This window comes from Trachymyrmex septentrionalis, unplaced genomic scaffold (genome assembly GCF_001594115.1).
Source record: "Trachymyrmex septentrionalis isolate Tsep2-gDNA-1 unplaced genomic scaffold, Tsep1.0 scaffold14, whole genome shotgun sequence".
In the NCBI taxonomy this organism is placed as follows: Eukaryota; Metazoa; Arthropoda; class Insecta; order Hymenoptera; family Formicidae; genus Trachymyrmex; species Trachymyrmex septentrionalis.
The window spans coordinates 3063349-3083445 of record NW_017304543.1 but is presented as its reverse complement, the minus strand read 5'-3'; the positions used below and the strand labels follow the sequence as shown (position 1 = coordinate 3083445).

At 36.9% G+C, this 20097-nt stretch overlaps 2 protein-coding genes across 3 annotated transcripts; one reads left to right on the top strand and one right to left on the bottom strand.

The window, feature by feature from the left end:
• Positions 1–8995: 8995 nt before the first annotated feature.
• LOC108745651 (MAP/microtubule affinity-regulating kinase 4-like) lies at positions 8996–15971 on the top strand. Its single transcript, XM_018481949.1, has 10 exons — positions 8996–9431; positions 10847–11041; positions 11131–11277; positions 11729–12049; positions 12136–12259; positions 12337–12548; positions 12762–12907; positions 13664–14208; positions 14289–14710; positions 15654–15971. The coding sequence occupies exons 2-10, from the start codon at positions 10916–10918 to the stop codon at positions 15771–15773; spliced, it is 2163 nt and encodes a 720-aa protein (XP_018337451.1). The 5' UTR covers positions 8996–9431; positions 10847–10915; the 3' UTR covers positions 15774–15971.
• Positions 15972–18137: 2166 nt separating this feature from the next.
• Positions 18138–19633, bottom strand: LOC108745530 (39S ribosomal protein L41, mitochondrial). 2 transcript variants are annotated; one of them, XM_018481713.1, is made up of 3 exons: positions 19444–19520; positions 18790–18973; positions 18138–18569 (listed from the first exon to the last, which is right to left on the bottom strand). In XM_018481713.1, the coding sequence occupies exons 2-3, from the start codon at positions 18947–18949 to the stop codon at positions 18232–18234; spliced, it is 498 nt and encodes a 165-aa protein (XP_018337215.1). In that variant the 5' UTR covers positions 18950–18973; positions 19444–19520; the 3' UTR covers positions 18138–18231. The 2 variants fall into 2 exon arrangements, with proteins under 2 accessions (XP_018337215.1, XP_018337214.1); XM_018481712.1 differs by lacking the exon at positions 19444–19520 and adding an exon at positions 19545–19633 and having other exon boundaries at positions 18140–18569.
• Between the last annotated feature and the right edge of the window lie 464 nt (positions 19634–20097).

The window sequence follows — 20097 nt, the reverse complement described above, 5'->3', positions numbered from 1 at the left end:
AGTTTTTTATATATTAGAAATTATTATTATATATCAATATATTAGTCATTTATATGCACGTATACCACGAACTACTTATACACTTATTATACGAGTATATGATCGTAAAAAAGTTATCTCAGTTTTTCATTCAACGATTTAATTATGCTAGAAATTTTATACAGACGTCACGCGGACGTCATGCCGCATTTCCGCGATCTCTATCTGCTTTTCCGTCAATAGGTTTTTCGGTGTGTATACTACCTACACTCCACGTACTTCGGTAGTTTTCATCGTGACGCACTTCAGACGCATTTACGCAGAAGACACGTCGATGCGAGAGACGTCCAATAACGCTTGTCACTGAAATCGAGAGTACCCGCACCGGGTGGGTGGAATTGCAAATACACCGTTAAGTTTAACTGTATATTTTACGGAGTCTCATTCGTATGTACAACTCGACATACGAAATCATGCACAAAAGTCACATTTACACATCCGTTTATCTCTTTAAACAGGATACACATACAGAGTGTCTATAAAGTAATTTTTAATCGTTCTTTTAAACGATTCTTTGCTCTTTGAAGCAGAACGTTATTTCAAACAATAATTCGAACGTGGTCTGCTTTAATGCTGTGCGTAATTTATTCTCGTATAAAAATCGAGCTACAGGAAGATCTACCTTGGAATGATTTAAGGCTGATATTTATATCCATTCTTATTTCAAGATCACCTTAAATAACGTCTTAAGATGTTAATACGGCTCTCTGATTAGTTTATGATATCTTAAGACTGTGTGTGCGTGTGTGTGTGTGTGTGTACTTAAATAAAAGACTCGACTATAAATACCAGCTTAAGACGATCGTAATAAGATGTAGGTAACTACTTCTAGTTCAGCAAATTCATCCGTGCATGAGTCCCCATTTGCGTAAAACAATGTAAATTACACACGCCGAAACAAAAATAGCGACTGCTCTGTAATCTTAAGTTCAATATCAGCTCTTAACCGGAGATAAGATCGTATTTTATTTGTGCGTCACTGCTGACATAATAATTGTGCTTTAGGTCACACAGTGCAAGAAAATGCACGCGATACACATGTTGCGAGCCGATGTTGCAGCGAGAGAACTGACATTGTCGAACGATGAAAATTCCGACGCTGTTTGCAGAGTGAAATATGTCTGCGTTTGTCGGATCAACGAAGTTGAAAATCACGTAAAGTCGCATCGAGGTCTCTCGCTGGTACAGTAATTAATATCTTATCGTGTAAATATTGACTGTAACGGCAGTTTACTTTATCATCTCATCACAGTTTTACGATTGAGGTAACTACTTCCTCCGTTTACTATTTTGCCTCGTCGTGACGTCAGGTAGAATCATAAAAAAAAAATTGTGTTTTTTCTTTTATTAATGTTATTTTACTACCGGTTTCTTTTTATACAATTACCATTATTCGCCATTAATTGTATCTTTCGGACGGACCGACGAGAAATTTATCTCGTCGGTTAAGAAGCCGTTTCGTTTTCGTTTCGAGCTAGAAACCGATAGCTGTCGTACTCTCTACGAGAATAGAAATTTAATTTCGAGCGAACAAAGGCAGTTTGTCAAAAAGGCTCATTATTGGACGGTGCGATGAAAAAGAAACGGATAATCACCGCGGCACTCAATTGCATAATCGATGCTGAAAGGCGGAACTGTTGTATGGACGTTGAGCACGCGCTCTTGAACATATGCGGTGCCTTCTTTTCCTGGATTTTATTCGAAGTAAATGTAATTGAACCGAGCAAGCAGCCAACGAAGTTAGTTGAGAAATCCTATTGAAATTCCTCGACGTTCTTCCATCCTCCTGCTAGCTTTTTCGTTTTCATCAATTTCTTCTGTTGGCTAAACATCTTTCGAACTTGCGATAACTGTTTTTTTTTTTTGTCTATTACGACCGGCATAATACTGATGAGAAAAGTGTTATTATAATTAAAAATATGGATATTACATTTTTACTGATTTTCTCTTTCCTTGCGACTGGATATTTTTCGAACTTGCGATAATGTTCCTTGACCAGTATTATTACCGGTACAATATTGATGAGAAAAGTGTTACTGTAATTGAAAATATAAATAAGAAATTGACCGATACGTACATTTCACGTCAACTTTCCATGTCGATACTCTTCAGAACGTCCGGCAGTATCCGTAGCAGAAGTCTCAGAGGCAATAGATATAAAAGTAGGACAAATTTTTCTGTCTCTATCCAACCTTTAACGTTACTTCCGCATGAAACTTCTCGGAGCGTCAAAAATCGACGGATTCTGCCGCAACATCGCCCTATTGATTTACCGAAGTCGCTCGCGTGCGAGCGAGAACTCAAGCTGAATCCGACCTACGACAAGCAGAAATGCGTAGGTGGTGCAAGACCTGTCGAAGAGGAGCGAGAGAGAGCGAGAGAGAGAGAGAGAGAGAGAGAGAGAGAGAGAGATAAAAGGAGAGATCACGAGACTCAAGTCTCTCACATATGTCGACTAGTATTACATTCGCCAGACTTACTCGTCGCGAATATCCTTCCTTTGTGACGACAGTGACGACGACGACGAGGAAGCAGCTCTCTCCTTCCCGACCTTGCCTTCCTGATGGTGCTATCGATTCCATCCGACCATGAAGATTCCGAAGGATGTTCACTCGGGACGGAAAGCCTGTCTCGAGTATGACCTATGACAAGAGAGTATACGCGTCGCGATGTAGGAAGTAGATGAGTAAAGGATGAGTTCCCACGCAATTAGTATTGCCGGAATGTCCTTTGAATAAATTCCGGATATATTTGAATAAAGATCGGATTCCGAGAGACCGTCACATCGAGGACACGTGCTTGAAGAGAAAATCAGAATTAAAAAAGTCTTCCTTGTCTTTTTACGTTATAAAAATAATTGGAAACAGTGTGTGTACGTGTGTGCGTGTGTGTGGCAGATATTAATTACCGTTTTATTTCCAGATTTGACATTATATATTTATTGGAGAATTATTAATTTTTTAATATATATTTTTTGATATTTCTTTCACCGACGCGTTTCTCTTATGATCGATTCAAATATCTTGTGACGTCAAACTTAATAAATACATGGTTATTTTAAATTGTATCGAAGATACAAATATATTTAGTTTTAAATAGGAACAAATTTCCATAAATAGATTATATCATTATGTCAAAACATTATTCCCGTTCATAATGACTAATAATAACTAATAACGTTATTTTTTGTCGTAAGATAAAATATTGATGAATCAAGGAACGTAATAGAACACATTCAATATATTTAAAAATCTCGGTTATAAAATAATTTGTCGCTGATATTATAAGCTTTAGGAAAAATTGTACAATATTGGCACAAACTTTATACATAAGAGAAATTTAAAGTAATATATTATATTGTATTCAATAGAAATTCCGCGAGTAAAGAAAGCTTTGAAAGATATATGGAGAAACGTTTAACTTCAGTCGCTTTCCAAGAAAGGCGAGTCGACGTTCTATGTAAATCCTCGAAAATTATGCGATGCATTTGCAAGTAAATAGAATTTTTGAAATTCTTAAAAAAATATATATTTCGAAATATACGGATTTATTTCGCTAAACAACTAGAAGAGCAAACTATAAGGTATAACTGAGGTTCAACTAAGGAGGAACTTCTGGCATAACTGATGTCTGTGAAATTTATCTTAGGGATACGTCGTCTAGAAATAGCACTTTATTGTTTGTAAAAATCGCTACGGTTCTCTTTTATAAAAAAAGAAAAAAATATAGGAGATACACGCAAAATTTGCAGTGTTGACGATGCATTTGGAGGCATCCCCTGACAAAAACACCTGCGATTGACGTCAGTTCTCTAAAAAAAAAAAAAAGAAGAGAAGAAGAAATTATATGTAGGAGCACCGATTAAAACCAGACATGATCGTCATCAATTAGCCTTAATCTTTGAACCGTTCCACTGAACTGGCCGATCGGTAAAGAGGGTCCGAATGCAACCTACAGCGCGCATCTGTTCCAAGCAATTATTTAGCGCAATTATTTCATTAAAGGGGTTAAATAATTATGCTTCGGACAGAATTCGCTTGGTTTGAGATAACCATGCTGCTAATGAACTGAATGAATTACAAGAATTATTTATTCGCAGTAATTCTTCGTTGCCTTGCTTCTCGTAATCCGGAATGTAGATAGTCTTTAAAATACACGAGGAGTACAAAATATTTTTTCATTAGAATAAAAAATTGTAATTGAATGATTATTAATAAATCACATTATTTTTTTACGCATGTTTGTAATAATCAAAGAAATAATTACGCAATGAGATACTTGAAATCGAGCACGATTTTCACATGCGCAATTCTGTTCGATTTCGTAGACAGTCGTTGATCGCTGCACTATATAGTGTTCCGCCTCCGCGCTCACTATAATTTCAGCGATCAGTCGTTAAAACAGTGGAACGATTCTTCCGCACGATCGCATTACATTCGATTTGTAACAGAGGAGAACACCTGTGAATTTAACGAGATAGACACAAAACGTATTCTGTCAATATCGCGTATCACGTAACATCGTGGAAAAGAACGCTTATATAACTATATAATAATAATAATAATAATATATATATATATATAACAGTAATCCTGACGTATTGAAGATAATGTTCGATGTAAAAAAATATTTTTGAGATCTGTATAGATTTGGAATTATTTAGAATAATTATATTAATATAAAAAATATATGGTAAGAATTTGAAACAGATTTGGAATTATTTGAAATAGTTATCTCGTAAGAAGTGCGTACAGTCACTTGAAAACTTACGGATATCTTTTTAGGAAAACCGTTTACCTTTTTTAATGCAAACAAGAAGATCCCAGTAATAATCTATAACTGTATGTACATTTTATTAACAATAATTTTAATAACAATCACAAATTGTATTTTACACTCTCGAAAGATATAACGTGCTGCATACAAAGGGCCACGAATTTCTGACCGTCAGTCGGACGCAAATCTGACTATAATTCACGACCGCATCTACTTAACGCGATATCTCATTAAGTAACATACGAGGGACGATGCCTCGTGCAATCCTTTGTTCCGAGCAGTTAATTATCATCCTTGAAGAAGCGGAACGCGTACAGAATGGCCCTTGCGTTTCCTAAAAAAATAATACATTGTATCAAAGGTATTGTGCATATTCAAAGAAGACGATTCATTCTGCGGTGTTTGTGGATCATGAATCCGCACGCGGCGTACGTACACGCACGTCACAAAGGTCCGTTGACGTCAATTAGTTCAAACAGAAAGAATCATTTGTTGGCGCGACTGTCACGAATTAGCAATCTTCCACGAAACAACTCAGGGATTGACGAAAAGAGCCTTGTTAATCCACGTAACATATAACGTCCATTTCCACCAATATAGATTAACTTTAATCTCGATTCAATTTACTCTTCGTCTTTTTCTAGGTTCTAAAGATTAGAAATAGTGGAAGGGAGTAAGTTGAATCGAGATTAAAGTTAATCTATATTGGTTGAAACGAGCATAAATCGTACTCCTCTTCGCCTTGAGTGTCCACTCGACCTTCACGGTCCGCCTGTAATTTTTTTCTCGCCGTTAACCCCGATAAATTACTTAATTAAATATGCATGCGAAAAATGTAAATAATCGCAATAAATTGCATTTACGCCTCTCGATAAATATTCATTAAGCATATATAAACGCAAATGAAACACTAAACTCTGCCACAACTGTGTCCACGCCTTTAGTCTCGCGCTTATAAATATTGATCCTCCTTGTAGAATATGACCCGAATGAATTTGATTAATCCGTTCCTGGTTCGAAGGTCGATGAGAGAAACTTTACGCTGCTCCTAAGCCCGCTTATACCTTTTTATGCAAAACGTTACATCCTCGCTGGTGAAATCGGCGTTATGAAAAGGGAAAAATCGGCCGCATGTGATGTGGCAACGCGTGCATCTGCAACGGCCGTCTCGCTCCGTCGAACGACACTTATATTCGTATTATCGCAACATCCATTTCAGCCTCGGCTAGAATTACCAGTCTCTTTTAAGAATGCATGTACTCTTGAAGTCGTAAGACTCCTTTGTTGGTCATGAATGAAAATTTTATATTTATAAAATTATATTATTAAGAATTATATAAAAATATTAAATAAGAACTATGACTGAAATTCTGTTTTATTATAATAAGAATTATATTCTTTAAAATCTTTGGAGTAGAATCTAACTTTAAAGAGTGAAATTTTTTTCGACATTGACTCAATTGTCATTCTGTCACTCTTTAGAATTAAATTCCACTATAAAGGTTTGAGAAAGTAATAAAAATTACGTTTCAGAAGTTTTATTTTAATAAATACCTACACTTAACACATCAAAAAATTATACCCTCTCTCATCTTTTAAAAAAGTATGCACTGTTAAAAATACTTTCTTTACATGTAAATGAAGCTCGTAGTTATGAACGAAATTAAAAATATATATAATGAATGACTGAAAATTAAGTTACAATAGTTACTTACATATAATAAGCGTGTAAATAAAATTTCATAAAATTTTATGAAAAGTATATTAAATTTCATAAAGTTTCATAAAAAATACATTTTATGTTCATGTACACAAATATGCTTTTCTGTTATAAATACATTAAATTTAATTTTATGGAACTGAATTTAAATTGTGCAGAAGTGTATTAATTTTCATGAAATTTCTAACAGTGTATGTATGTACTCTTTTCTTTCAGACATGGCAACTCTAGTCTCAACGGACTCGACTATCGGCACGAGGATTATAATGTCGATCGAATTCATGTCCGTTTTTCTCAGCCCGAAATACTCTGTTCGGTAGATTACAGAAGAAATAATGAACCGCCCACGTAAATCGCTGTTATTCTCAGCGTGTCGTCAATATGAATTTATGACACTATCAATACGCGCGAGTGTATGACCACGCGACTATAACATGCAAAGAGTGTCTCAGTACCTTCGATTTTATTTTCGTTTGCGCGCGCCACGATCAATCTAGAATCGATCGTTTCTGATGTCATCTAAAATTTTATGTCAGATAGATATGACCGTGATCTAATGGGACCTAAAAGATTTCGCTCGAGAGCTACACAACTTGCGTTTACATACGCAAGCTGTTGTACCTGTGTCTCTCAGCTACATGTATTAGAGTCGAGAATGATTATCACGTCGATTGCCACGTCATTCGTATATATATATATATTATGAACGACACCCATTATCATGAAAGACTCCGAAAAAGACACGTTTTCTATCGTAATTCTTTTTCAATATAAAAAATTAATTAATTTAAAAAATATTACACAGAACAGAATTCATAATGTTTTATGACGAATGGAACGAAAAAAATTGTTGCAGTTACTATAATTTAATTGTAATTTACAGTCATTTTCGGTGTCGACCCCGTGTATTTTTTTAATAAAACTAGAAATGTAATTATTATTATTACTAAGCAATTTATCATAACAATAATAGAAATGTAACTCCTCATTATTTTATCGTGCAAACATAATATAATCATAGAGATAAAATATAAAATACATTTCTTTCAGCAAAGGAATTTTTCACGAAATTGTGCGTCATCGGTATATGAATGACGTGGCAGTCGATACGTTAAATAGGAGAAGGCCGAAGCTCCAGCTTGTATTTTAACGACCGCCTCTTTAACCGACTTGTGATCGATCTTTTATTGGTCTGTTTTGCGTGAAATAAATACATCCGTTCAATTGTAGTGTAAGGCTTGAGAAAACCGCTGTGTAAGTATAAATGCACAATGTACTTACAATTCGTCAATTAAAATAAGATAGAAATAGAAGAAGGCCGAAGCTTCAACTTGCATTTTAACGATCGTCTTTTTAACCGGCTTGCGAATCGATTGTTAGTCCGTTCTGCGTCCAGTAAACACAGCTAGTAAAAACTTTCGAAACCGCTAAAAAAAAGTCATACCAACTATACCTATAATTCAACGATTAGAATAATACAGAGAGATTACTTAGAGAGTGTTCCAGAATTTCTCTGACTTTCACGTTTTAATGACAGCCGCTCGAGGTTTTACTGTCGATACCGCTGAGTAGCAACAGTAATCGTCGATCATGCGAAGACCCCTTAAGAGGCGAGATAAATAAGAGAAGAGGAATCTCGCTCGAGAGCAAAACGACGAGGCCGAGAACGGCGATTAGCAGTGCATGCGAGAACATCGCGCCGGAATAATACATCGCGTCTTGTTCGAAAGAGAGTCGCATCATTTCTCCTTGACGAGGAAGAGTTTCTCGTCGCTAAGACGTCGCGGAGACGTCGTGCTAAATAAACGATCCTAATCGCAGGAGCGTAATTCCGAGTATGTTCCCCGGGTTGTAAGGTAAATAAACGGACGAGCGTCTACCGAGAGTTTCCGATCCTCAACGTGAATCGACACGACGGAGTCGCGACACGCGGCGACCGAGGCGGCGTGGCACTCGGTATTATGCAATCTACTTTATGCAAAGTGCCCCCGAATGGACTTAGGTCATCCGAGAGAGCGGCGACATACGCCCTTGCCGCATCGCTATTCCGTACTTAAATGTCCGAGCGCGTAGGCACCACGGTCGCGCAGCGCGGACACTCGGACGGCGGTCACGTGCCGACGCAGAGCGTCGCTATATCGTCGTGCAATTGCATCGAGGAGCAATTAACGATGAGACAGACACACCGGGCACGTATACGTACGTGACGTCAATTGTCGAAGATAACGGGCGCGAGCGCTCACGGTAGTAATCGGTAGTGGTGGGCGTCGGGTGCACCGACGTAGGTTACGTGGGAGCAGCGGGAGGACAGAGGGTGGCGGGCGTGGGGTGGGGTGGGGAGCGAGGCGAAGAAGAGAAGAGAAGTGGTAGAGGGGGTGAGGAGGGGGAGAGAGAGAGAGAGAGCTGAGAGGGAGTGATCGAGAGAGGAAGCGAAGAGAGGGATGGTTCGCTAAGAATGGCCGGGGCGACGGTACGGTGTACGAGGGGGCGGCGAGGGCCGAGGGCGCCGACACTATCGTCGTCGGCCGCCGAGCCGGAGCAGCGCACGGGGGGGGTGGTAACATGGCCGCCGGTCAGTCGTTATCGAACCGCCGCGCCGAGCGGAGCTCCTACGCTGAGTCGCGCGCGCGTAGGCACCGCTCCGCTTACACGCTCCGTCCGCTCGCGGTGGTGGACACCACCAGTTTGGACACTCGCAAGCATCCCTGTGTTTCATCTCTCCGGATATCTGGCGGGGCGCGCGCGCCACGACGTCCGGCGCATCCTCACCGATGGGTCCTCTGGAGTACCGTCACTACCGTCTCCCCGTCGTCTTCGTCGCTGTCAATTCCGCCTGTCTCGCTTCGCGCGCTCGGGGGATTCTCGAGGCGGCCCATCGGTAATTCACCGAGTCAAGGTAGGTGAGCGACTCGAGAGAAGGGAAGTTCATCCCTCGATATCGCGTATACATCCCTTCCCAAGACTCCAAGAGATCGGCGCGGTGCTGCGGTCCGAGCGGGATTTCGCGTCCGCGTCCGCGTCCTGACGTCGGCGACCTCGTCCGACCGCGCGGGGTTCTCCCTATCGAGGAGTATCGACGGCGATCGATCGGCGGTGTCTCTCTCGATGGGTAGGAGGTCGTTGTCGATCCGTGACGTCAGCCGAGGATTTCTGTTGTACTTGTTGCGGGCGGGACTTTGTACTCTGTCGGGACTCGCGGCGAATCCTTGACATGAAGCGCTCTCTCCTTGAGATCGTCCGTCACTCTCGTTTTTCTTTCTTTCGCACACTTTCGCCTTTGTGTTTTTCTCCTTTTTTTTTTTGTCCGCGACTTCCTTTCTTCCGGGATACATCGCCTTCGACGGCTGATCGACACGCGTGATAAGTAATTATCATAAGTTAGACGCGCGTTCGCCGATATCGTCCGAGATACTTCGGAAGCGAGGCAGGAGATATTGATATTTGCGTAAAAACTCGCGCGCGACAACGAAAGCAATTACGGCTCGTAAAAATCCGATCCGTCAGATCCGACTTTTCGAAGTGGGTCTTTATGAATTTTCATCGAAGCCTGCGCCTGCGTATAATTGCTTGCACAGACACAAATACATAAAAAAAGAAAGCTCTACAGTGCACGAGAGCGGAAAGTCACAAAGGGCCGTGGACAAAAATCGACGTTTCAAACGGTAGTGATAAAAGCTTGGTGAAAGACCGGCTATTAAAAGTTGCACAAATGATGACACGAGTAACAAGCTTCTCGAAAGAATTTCTATGTGAACGATCACATTTCGGTTTTCATATTTTATGACTCTCCGCTCGCACAATATATAGATATATCGTATTGAACACATTTTTGTTATTGTTATTTTATTACAATTCCTTAGTTTCATATTTTTATTCTTAATTCTTAAACGCCATTTTTCGATATGATATACCTATTTAACTTCCTTTTTTCAATGCTTTTCTACTGCTTGTAACTTTTTTAATTAATAAAGATATATATACATTTTTTTCTATCATTATATTTTTTAATGTCTGACGTTTTGATTAAAAATAATTTTTTTATAACATTTTCATCTTTTTGAATTTTTATAATATATTTATTTTTAATAATTTTATGAAAGTTATAATCGAATCGGGTTGGGTGTGCCATAACATGTAGTGTCCACTACATTGTGTTGTTCCTGTAATGGTGTTTAAGGGTTAATACAAAAATTTTAATAATACGCTTGTTTTATTTTACACGAAGCCATTTTATATCTGAAACCATTTTATGAAACTATTAGAAAACTAGAAGTGCTTCTCTTCTAAAGCCGTGCGCTCCTATTGTTGTAGATTAGCAAAGAGATTGGTGGGAAGAATTAATTCGTAAAAGAGGGTGCAAGTTGAACGAGATATTTAAACATGGATACTGGATCGACACAGGGTAAAAAGCAAATTCGCGTCGGATTTTACGACATCGAAGGCACGATCGGCAAAGGTAATTTTGCTGTAGTAAAACTGGCCAGACATCGAATTACGAAAACAGAGGTACGCGCTTTCCGATATTTTTTTAAGCGACGTCATTTGAAAAAAAAAAAAAAGAAATTGCTATTATTGCTATACGTATTCTTTTCTAGGTGGCTATTAAGATAATCGACAAAACCCAATTAGATCCTACTAATCTAGAGAAAGTTTATAGAGAGGTCGAAATTATGAAGCAGCTGGAACATCCTCATATCGTCAAATTATATCAAGTTATGGAGACGAAGAACATGATTTACATGGTAAGCATAAAATTCAAAGATGCAAGGCAATTTGTGGGCTATCTCCGTGTCTTGACACATTAAATGCTAACGTTTCGTGAATATTATACTGAGTATCAGGTTACTTCTCGTCCTGGTGAAGTATTCACGTGGAATTTAACATTGGAATTTAATGATGTATCAAGACACGGAGATAGCTCATAAACCGTATAGTTTCTTTGAAGAAAATATGGAAATCTCAAAAGAGAGTACTCTCTTAAACTTTTAGAGTAAATCTCACTCTGAAGAGTGAAATCTCACTATTAAAGATTAAAAATTGAGTTACGCTTTTTCAAAATTGGCAATTTTTATTCTTTAAAGTATGAGATTTCGCTCCAAAGAATTTAGATAATATTATTACAACGAAAAATTGTAACCGTTTCTTTTTCTCTTCTTGTCAAATAAAATACATCATCATTCGTCGCTATTGTAGGTGTGCGAGTACGCGAGCAAAGGTGAGATATTCGACTACATAGCGCGATATGGAAGAATGGGAGAACCCAGGGCACGTGCGACATTCGCTCAAATACTCTCCGCGGTCGAATACTGCCATGTGACGGGTGTGGCACATCGTGATCTGAAAGCGGAGAACTTGCTTCTCGATGCTCAGATGAATGTGAAAATTGCCGATTTCGGCTTCAGTAACAGATTTGCCCCGGGGGAACGATTGAGTACGTGGTGCGGTAGTCCTCCCTACGCTGCTCCCGAGGTCTTTCGTGGGAAGCATTATGCCGGACCGGAAATCGACGTATGGGTAAGTTTCGCATAATAATGTAATAAAAATTCAAGATAGCCAAACGAATTATACATTGATTTGAAATAAATAATTCGTTCTTATAGAGCCTGGGCGTTGTATTGTACGTGTTAGTGTGCGGTGCATTGCCCTTCGATGGATCAACTCTTCAGTCATTAAGAGATCGTGTGCTAAGCGGCAGATTTAGAATTCCTTACTTTATGAGCACAGGTGATTATATACAAAATCTGTGTACACATTCTGTGTTTAGTATTTGCGTCGCATTTACATATCAAAATTCGTTACAGATTGTGAGAGCCTAATACGTAAGATGTTAGTGCTGGAGCCTTCCAAACGATACACCATTCCACAAATCAAGAGGCACCGCTGGATGGCGGGGACGGCAGATAGCATTTGTTCAGTGATCGTAACGCGGCCATCGTCATCCATTCAGGAACCAAATGAACAAATACTTCGACTCATGCACAGTTTAGGAATAGACATTAGTCGCACTAGAGAGGTAAGAAAACATTCTTTCATCATTGTCTTACATTAAATTAGGAATATATATACATATAATATTTATATGATATATGTATATATATATATTCAGAAAAAAAATTATAGCATTGTCCTAATCAGAAAGATAGAAAATATTTTTACAAACTATACACACATCGTTTCGATATATCTTCTATTATATTATATAAACATGAATATTATCTTTTAACAGTCCTTACGAAATAGCAGCTATGACCATCACGCTGCTATTTATTTCTTACTGCTGGAAAGGTTGAAACAACATCGTGTCAGCAGTACCATTAATAATGCCTGCTGGTCCACAGTTGCAAGAACAAAAGAAGATAAATTTAAATCAAGGTAGACATATATTACTAACAATAAGCACCATCACGTGTATTTTCTTTTAAGGAGTTAATTTTAAATACCGATTTCAATTTAGTAACTTCCAATCCTGCCAGTCGGAAAATTATCGGACGAACAATGCCTTAATGCAATCAATTTTTATTTACAGCGATAGCTTAGTGGGACGTTGAACTTTATTGATGGGTGACGCACATATTGAAGATTTTGTCAGGACAGGTTGGATTGGAAGCACATTGCTGTCGCTTTATTTTTGGTAACTCCTCATTTCATTTTCTTATTTTTTTCTTTTATCCTAAATCCTGATTTTTAATCATAATTTAGTTGATTTTAGTTTACTTTGTTTATTATGAGTAAAAAACACATTATTATTTGAACAAATATTTATGTCATTTATGATTTCATTTTTCGCATTAATCACAACATTTGATTGATGAAATCTACTACCCTGCAAATATATTTTATATTTTATAATAATTTTATGCTACTAATAATAAATAGTTGATCAAATAACATATCAATAAAAGGACTCGTGAGAAGGACACAAGATTAATTTACGATATGTAATAATATTTTTTACAATTAAACAGCAGACTAATACTAAAAGATGAAATGATGAGAATACTTGATTAATACTTTTTGAATCCATTGCTATATAAAACATCTGTCCGCAGTCACCGCAAAAAGCATAATGGTAGAACAAATATTTATTTCAAATAAGTTAACGAGAAAAAAATCTCTTTTTTGTTTCAGAGGAAGAGAAGATAGCAACAGAGGAGGAAAGAGATTCAGCTCGACGAGTTCTTCGACCGATGAAGGTTGTTGCAGCGCTGAAGGTGATTTAGAAGAAGGCCCAAGTGGAGACGAGTTGCGCGAGGCGCAGATCAAACTTGAAGAGCATAGATTAGGCCTAGATCACGATATCAGTCAACGAATTGACAGTCAGATAGTCAATCGAAGATTAAGTGATTATCAACATCATTTTGATAACCCGCTTATGGATCCTATTGATCCACCCAGTCGAACAACTTTGTTTATGGCGGGCGGCAGCGGTAGCTCGTCATCGGAACTCTTCGAGTCTAGCTTCGATTCTGGCTGTCCGCCAGATTATACAGGAACGAATTGTTTCACGAGCAGCTTACCATCTTGCACGCCACCGCCACCCAAGAGTCCATCCCCAATCGCTGGTCGAATATCCCGAGTCTCTCAGGGACGAAGAGCGTCCGATGGTGGACCTAGATTATTATTCTGTCAGCAAGGTGTCAGCGATAGACCATCCAAGCAGAGAAGTATTCAAGGTACGTCACGTCCGTTTATTTGTTTGGCAACGTTCATAACTTCACGATTTACGATAATGCAATAATTTAATCGTTTTCAGATTCGGGAAAAGCTCGAGGCCACCTGGATTTAGTCCATCTTAGACCACCGTCCACACCGCCCGATAATCAACAGCAATTTAAAATACGCGGCGACTCGGGCACACAGCTGCAGCTTCTAGTGCAGCAACGTATGCTACAGCAAAAGCGTAATTTATATCATCGGCACAGGGGCGGCGGTAGTCCGACCCCGATCCCAGTTTCCACCGCCGGCAGCACCAGTAGACGTGCCGATCACGTACCGAGGCAAGACAGCTACAAGCTGGCACAACGTACACAGATTTTGCCGCCTCTCTCTCAAGGACACGTCGACAGAGACTTCGACAGAGATAGAAAGCGAGACGAGGAGAGGTGGAAGAGTCTACCGTCCCGCTTGGCAGCGGATTGCCAGTTGGCAGAGAGGTCGCTTATATGGAGCCAGCAGGTAAATTCATAAAAAAAGTTACCGAAATAAAAATAGATAGATCAGGCAAACGAATGAGGCGATATGTACAGCTATTGGAGCGCTTTTTACAATTGGACTGTGATTTTGACATTCTCTATTTGGAGGAAGTAAATTAATCGACACCGTAGAAAATGACACTGTAGAAAATGAAACTGGAAAACCCTTATACATAGTTCTCACTCAATATAGAAGATAAGATTTTTTTTTATTGAGAGTGTCTCGGCATTATTGTAAATGCTTTCCACATTTGCAATAGTGAGCTAATGTACATAATGTTATTTAGTACCTACAATGTTATTTAGTACCTGCGATTTATTAGCACAATTATTTATGTTAAATGCAAATAAATGATTATTTTTCTTTAATTTGGCAGTTATCTTTTATTCTAATTTGCCTTACTGTGCATGAACCATCCTTGATATAAGATTATATACCATCTTATTAGCAAACTTGTAACGCACTTCAAACTGGAAACATTCAATATGAAAAAAATTAGACAATCTGTACTCTCATTACTGTACAATCGTACAGTTGATTCAATTTGTATATGCAATAATCTGATAAATATTCTTACAGTATTATATCTTAATAAAATAAAAATTCAAATTTTTATATCTTTACATTTTCACATCAATATAATCAAGCAATCATGCATATTTTTTATATTACACACACACACACACACACACACACACACACACACACACACACACACACACACGTATATATATATATATAATATCCATAAAAAATATTTCATTATAAAATTGAAGTGTCTACATCTCTCACAATGCTTCCATATCATTTTGCTTGGCACATATTTTCTCCAAGAATACATGCATATATGTAGATACAAAAGTATAAAAAAGAAATTAATTATTTATGCTGAATATTAAATAATTGATACAATATGAAACATTAGGTGGGTCTTAGTGGAGGTGCATCTTACTTACCACCTGGCAGTGTAGGTGGTTTCTTATGGCCCGCTACCAGCAATCCGCATTCAACGATCTTCGAGAATGTGGGGGATCCAATGGAATAAATTTCTGCCCTATCGTTATTAGTAATTGCCTCGAGATCTTGCGTATGAAAAGTCAGCTGAATTATTATATCAAATTTCAGCAGTGTTCCCTCCCTAGTCTTTCCACGTTAACTTTTATTAACATAGTTGCATATCATTTTGCATTTGATAGAGAAACGCTAAGGTATACGAAAAATTTAATAACGTTCACTCATCTATAATAATTATATATCTTTACATACTCAAGATCTCCGATTAGATGTATGGTACACGTTACTGAATGCCAAAGATTTACAAATTTGTACTTATATTGGTCTGTCACGTTGATACTCGAAGATTTGGTTAACGCACTAAAAATTGCGTACAATATGCTATACAAATCATTCACTATTGTGCTCCATTTCACAAAAATATACTTGTCAATGTTGTACATCTGCATGAGTATACACATATGTCCCAATATATATATGAGGATACATATATGTCCCAAAAAAAAATTCTCATGCAGAGGAATCTTTATCATGCAGTAACACGTGTACCTGCCTTATTAAAATGACTGATTCTACCAGTCAAATATCCAATTATATCATAGACTGATAATTAACAAACTAAAACACCAATCGAGTTTAATTGAAGAGCAAATGGCATATGACTTGCTTTACAAACTCCGCTATTGAGAGTATGAAGGGGAAAAAGAAGGAGAGAGATAGAGAACTGTGGGTTTTTTAAGTATTGTTAACTGTGGAGTTTTTAATTGACGGATTCAGATAGACTTAGATGGCTTTGAGCTCGTTCATTTCCATAACCGCTCATATGTATAAAACGAATAACGAAATATTACGAATTTACGCGATATAAATCCTTAGAGGATATAATTCTGTACTGCCAATGAGTGAGAGAAATGCGAATGCTCAAGTTGTTGACGAGATATTATAAATACGTTATAGAATAAGACATAAGAAAAAAAAATGAAATATTGACGATAAAGAATAACAGCGACTGAAATAGGATTAAAGTTCTTTTGACAGCGGAGCATCAAGTACTATGCCATTTTCGCTTTTCCATTAATTTAATTGAAGAGTGGAAACACGACACGGGTTAAAAAGAACTTGTTCGTTATGTTTTTTCAATGAACATTCCATTGTACAAAATTAGAGATGTTTTCCTCTTCCACTCTTCACAATGGTGACCATAGAAAATAGAGAAAATAATAACGAAAAACAATAATATTAGCGGTAAAAAGTAGTTAATGTGTCAGAAGTGCTGCATTCTGTAAAGATGTTTAAATAAATTATTTACTATGATCATTTCCTACATAAGCATAAGTTGACTGCATTTTGTATATGTTATCTCTTTCTAGAAACGTTTATAGCCACTGTATTAACAGCTGCACTACTTTTATACGAATATCTTTCATGAATCATTCACTGATATTCTCTAAATATGGTTTCGTCTAAACAGAATATCTTCTATTTCAATAGCTCTGTTTTATGAGCTTCTTGCGTAATTATAATTAATTAGGAGACATTGACGAGAAACAATAATAATTACGAAGCCGTTTGTACATTTGATATGAATACAGCACTTTAAAAACAATATACATATACATACATATATTAGAACCTAGTGATCTAGTCAGTAGCAAGCAATACCGGCCGCGCACAACTCTGACAACGACTTTACTATTCAAATTTTTCGCCATTTTTTACCCGACAGGAAACAATCAAACTTCGCTCAAAAATCTTTTGATAAGTGACACATAACTGTTAAGTTAGCCTAATCTCAAACAAAATCCACTATCTGCAAACGGACATCAATGCAAGGTATCTATGAATCTCAGGAATTGAAAATCAATTTCGGCATTGTTAGGAATTCTTATGCCTGTCTTTTCTGGACTCACATAATTTTTGGATTGCATAAAATAGAAATCCAGTACGAAGTTTGGTAGCAATAAATTAATTTCACCTGTCTATCAAAATAACTATACGATTTCGAAGGAAGATTCTGCGACAATTACATGTGATACTACTTGTTTTATATGTAAGCCATCGTTTTAGAAATATGTAATCTGTTTAAAAACAAAGATTACAATCCGTTTTGCGGAAGTAATTATTTGCTATCAAACACTGACTGCCATTACAGACAATTTGTCACAAAGAAAAAACAATAAAGAAAGAAACTGACCTGAAAAATGGTTGCTTATACATATATACAATGTAATAAATTTCGTTTTTCATATTCTTAGCAAAGTGCGCACATACTATCACTTCAACAGTCATATACGATAGTAAGTAGTTACTTTTTGTAAATTGCAAAATTGTCGACATATGTATACATGCGAGTTCTAAATAAAACATATACAGATTGAGATCCAAATGTGTTTTCGAACATGAGAAGTTTTCTTTATTTTGACACGATACATATCCACAGAAGAAATTATATTTACATTAGTGTTATAAATTAAAAAATCTAGGAGAACTTACAATGGTTTCTTTTCAGAGAAAAGATCACAGCCGGTTTTTGTAGCTTGCTCCTTGGCTTGTTGCGGCGTGAGCTTTTCATATTCACTAGGATTTAAAGGCTTTCCGTTCTCATCCAACTGACCACTTGCAAAGTCTTCTTCTATCTTTTTAGAATATACTACATCAAACAAATCTTGAGCAGTGAATTCAGGCTCTGTAAATTCTTCTACTCTGTATGATACGTATGGTTTCAATGTGAAACCTTCTAATGAAGGAACAATTAATTCAGGAATCATCTCTGGCACGTGAACAAATCTATTACCAACTTTAAATCCAGTATCCCTTACACCTCTTTCTGTAATTTATTATAGTAACTTAATATATTATATAATATTCTCAATTTTTTTATAAACTAATCTTTCTCTACATCACTTATAATCCTTTTACTCTTTATTTATGACTCTTTATTTATATATAGGAAATATATTTTATATACAAATAAAATCAGATCATATTGACTTTGATCAAGATAATGTCCTACTCCAAAATGTTACGTGTTGAAACTAACAACTTACTATCTATTGGTATATCAGGATCTGGATTTTTTGCTTGTTGTTGTTTGAAGTTGCGACTACCACGTTTACCGTATAATAAGAATTTGCGAAAATTCCGTTTTCCATTGCAAACACAGGAAGTCGCGATACTACGTCGTAATATCATAAATGAAGACGACATTGTAGAGTTGTGCTAGTTAGAAAACTAAAAAATAAAAATTACACATATATTAAATTTAAATATGAATCGAATTATGACATTATAAGGAACCTGTTAATATTTGCAATGCAAGGATTATGTTAAATCTATGTACGATTGCAATTACTACGACTCAGCAGTAAAGGGTTAAAAAGGCATCTTTGAAATCATCAATATAAAACACTGGGATAAAGTCAGAATTATTTACAATCATATCAAAAAATTAAAGCGAATAATCAGAGAATAACACAATATATTCAGAATTCTAAAAAGGTGTCGTGTAACCTCAAAAACAGGTTAAAAGCACAGAAACCCACTACCGATGGGATTAACTCCGAAAATCTCTTACGATAAATCACGACTAGTATCGGAGATAATGGATGGAATAGATGACTTTCCATTTAGTCAACAAATCGACACAAAACTATTTTTCTTAGTATTCCATGAACGAGTAACAAAAACAGAACGTGACTTACATCACCAAATGGAAAACACCCATTGACGTTAAAATGTCGTATTTGCTATTACTATAAAATCTTAACATTCACAGTATCGTAAAATAAAGAAACTAACTCACTCTGTAATTTGTATTGATAGATCAACTGAGATCGAGCAGGAGCATTCACTTTTATTCTACGCCATTATTATTATTTACATACGACAAATGCTTCAATATCATGCATTGATAATCCTCTATCAAAAAACTCCTTGGGTAAGTTTGTAAGATACCAAATTAAATAATCGACTATCGATTATACATATATTGAAATATATTATAATATATATATATTATCGACTATCAATATTTTCGACTGATGGCATTAAATATCTAAACAACTATTTCTTTGCAATTGTAACCTAAAATATACCACTGAATTAATTTTGCAACTTAACTTTAAAATATGTAACAATTGTTATTGAATCATTGATAAAATTATTACTTCCAGGAACTGACGAGAAAACTCGGGATTAATTCCGATCTTGTACAAGAATCTCCAATGGAACACCTAAATTAGACTTTGCGATTGGCCTTCGACGGAAAGCGATGAGGAATAACTCTTTATGATGAAAATAATTACAATTTTCCATCGACACGAACCACGCATTCACTAGCATCGAATTGACGCGAG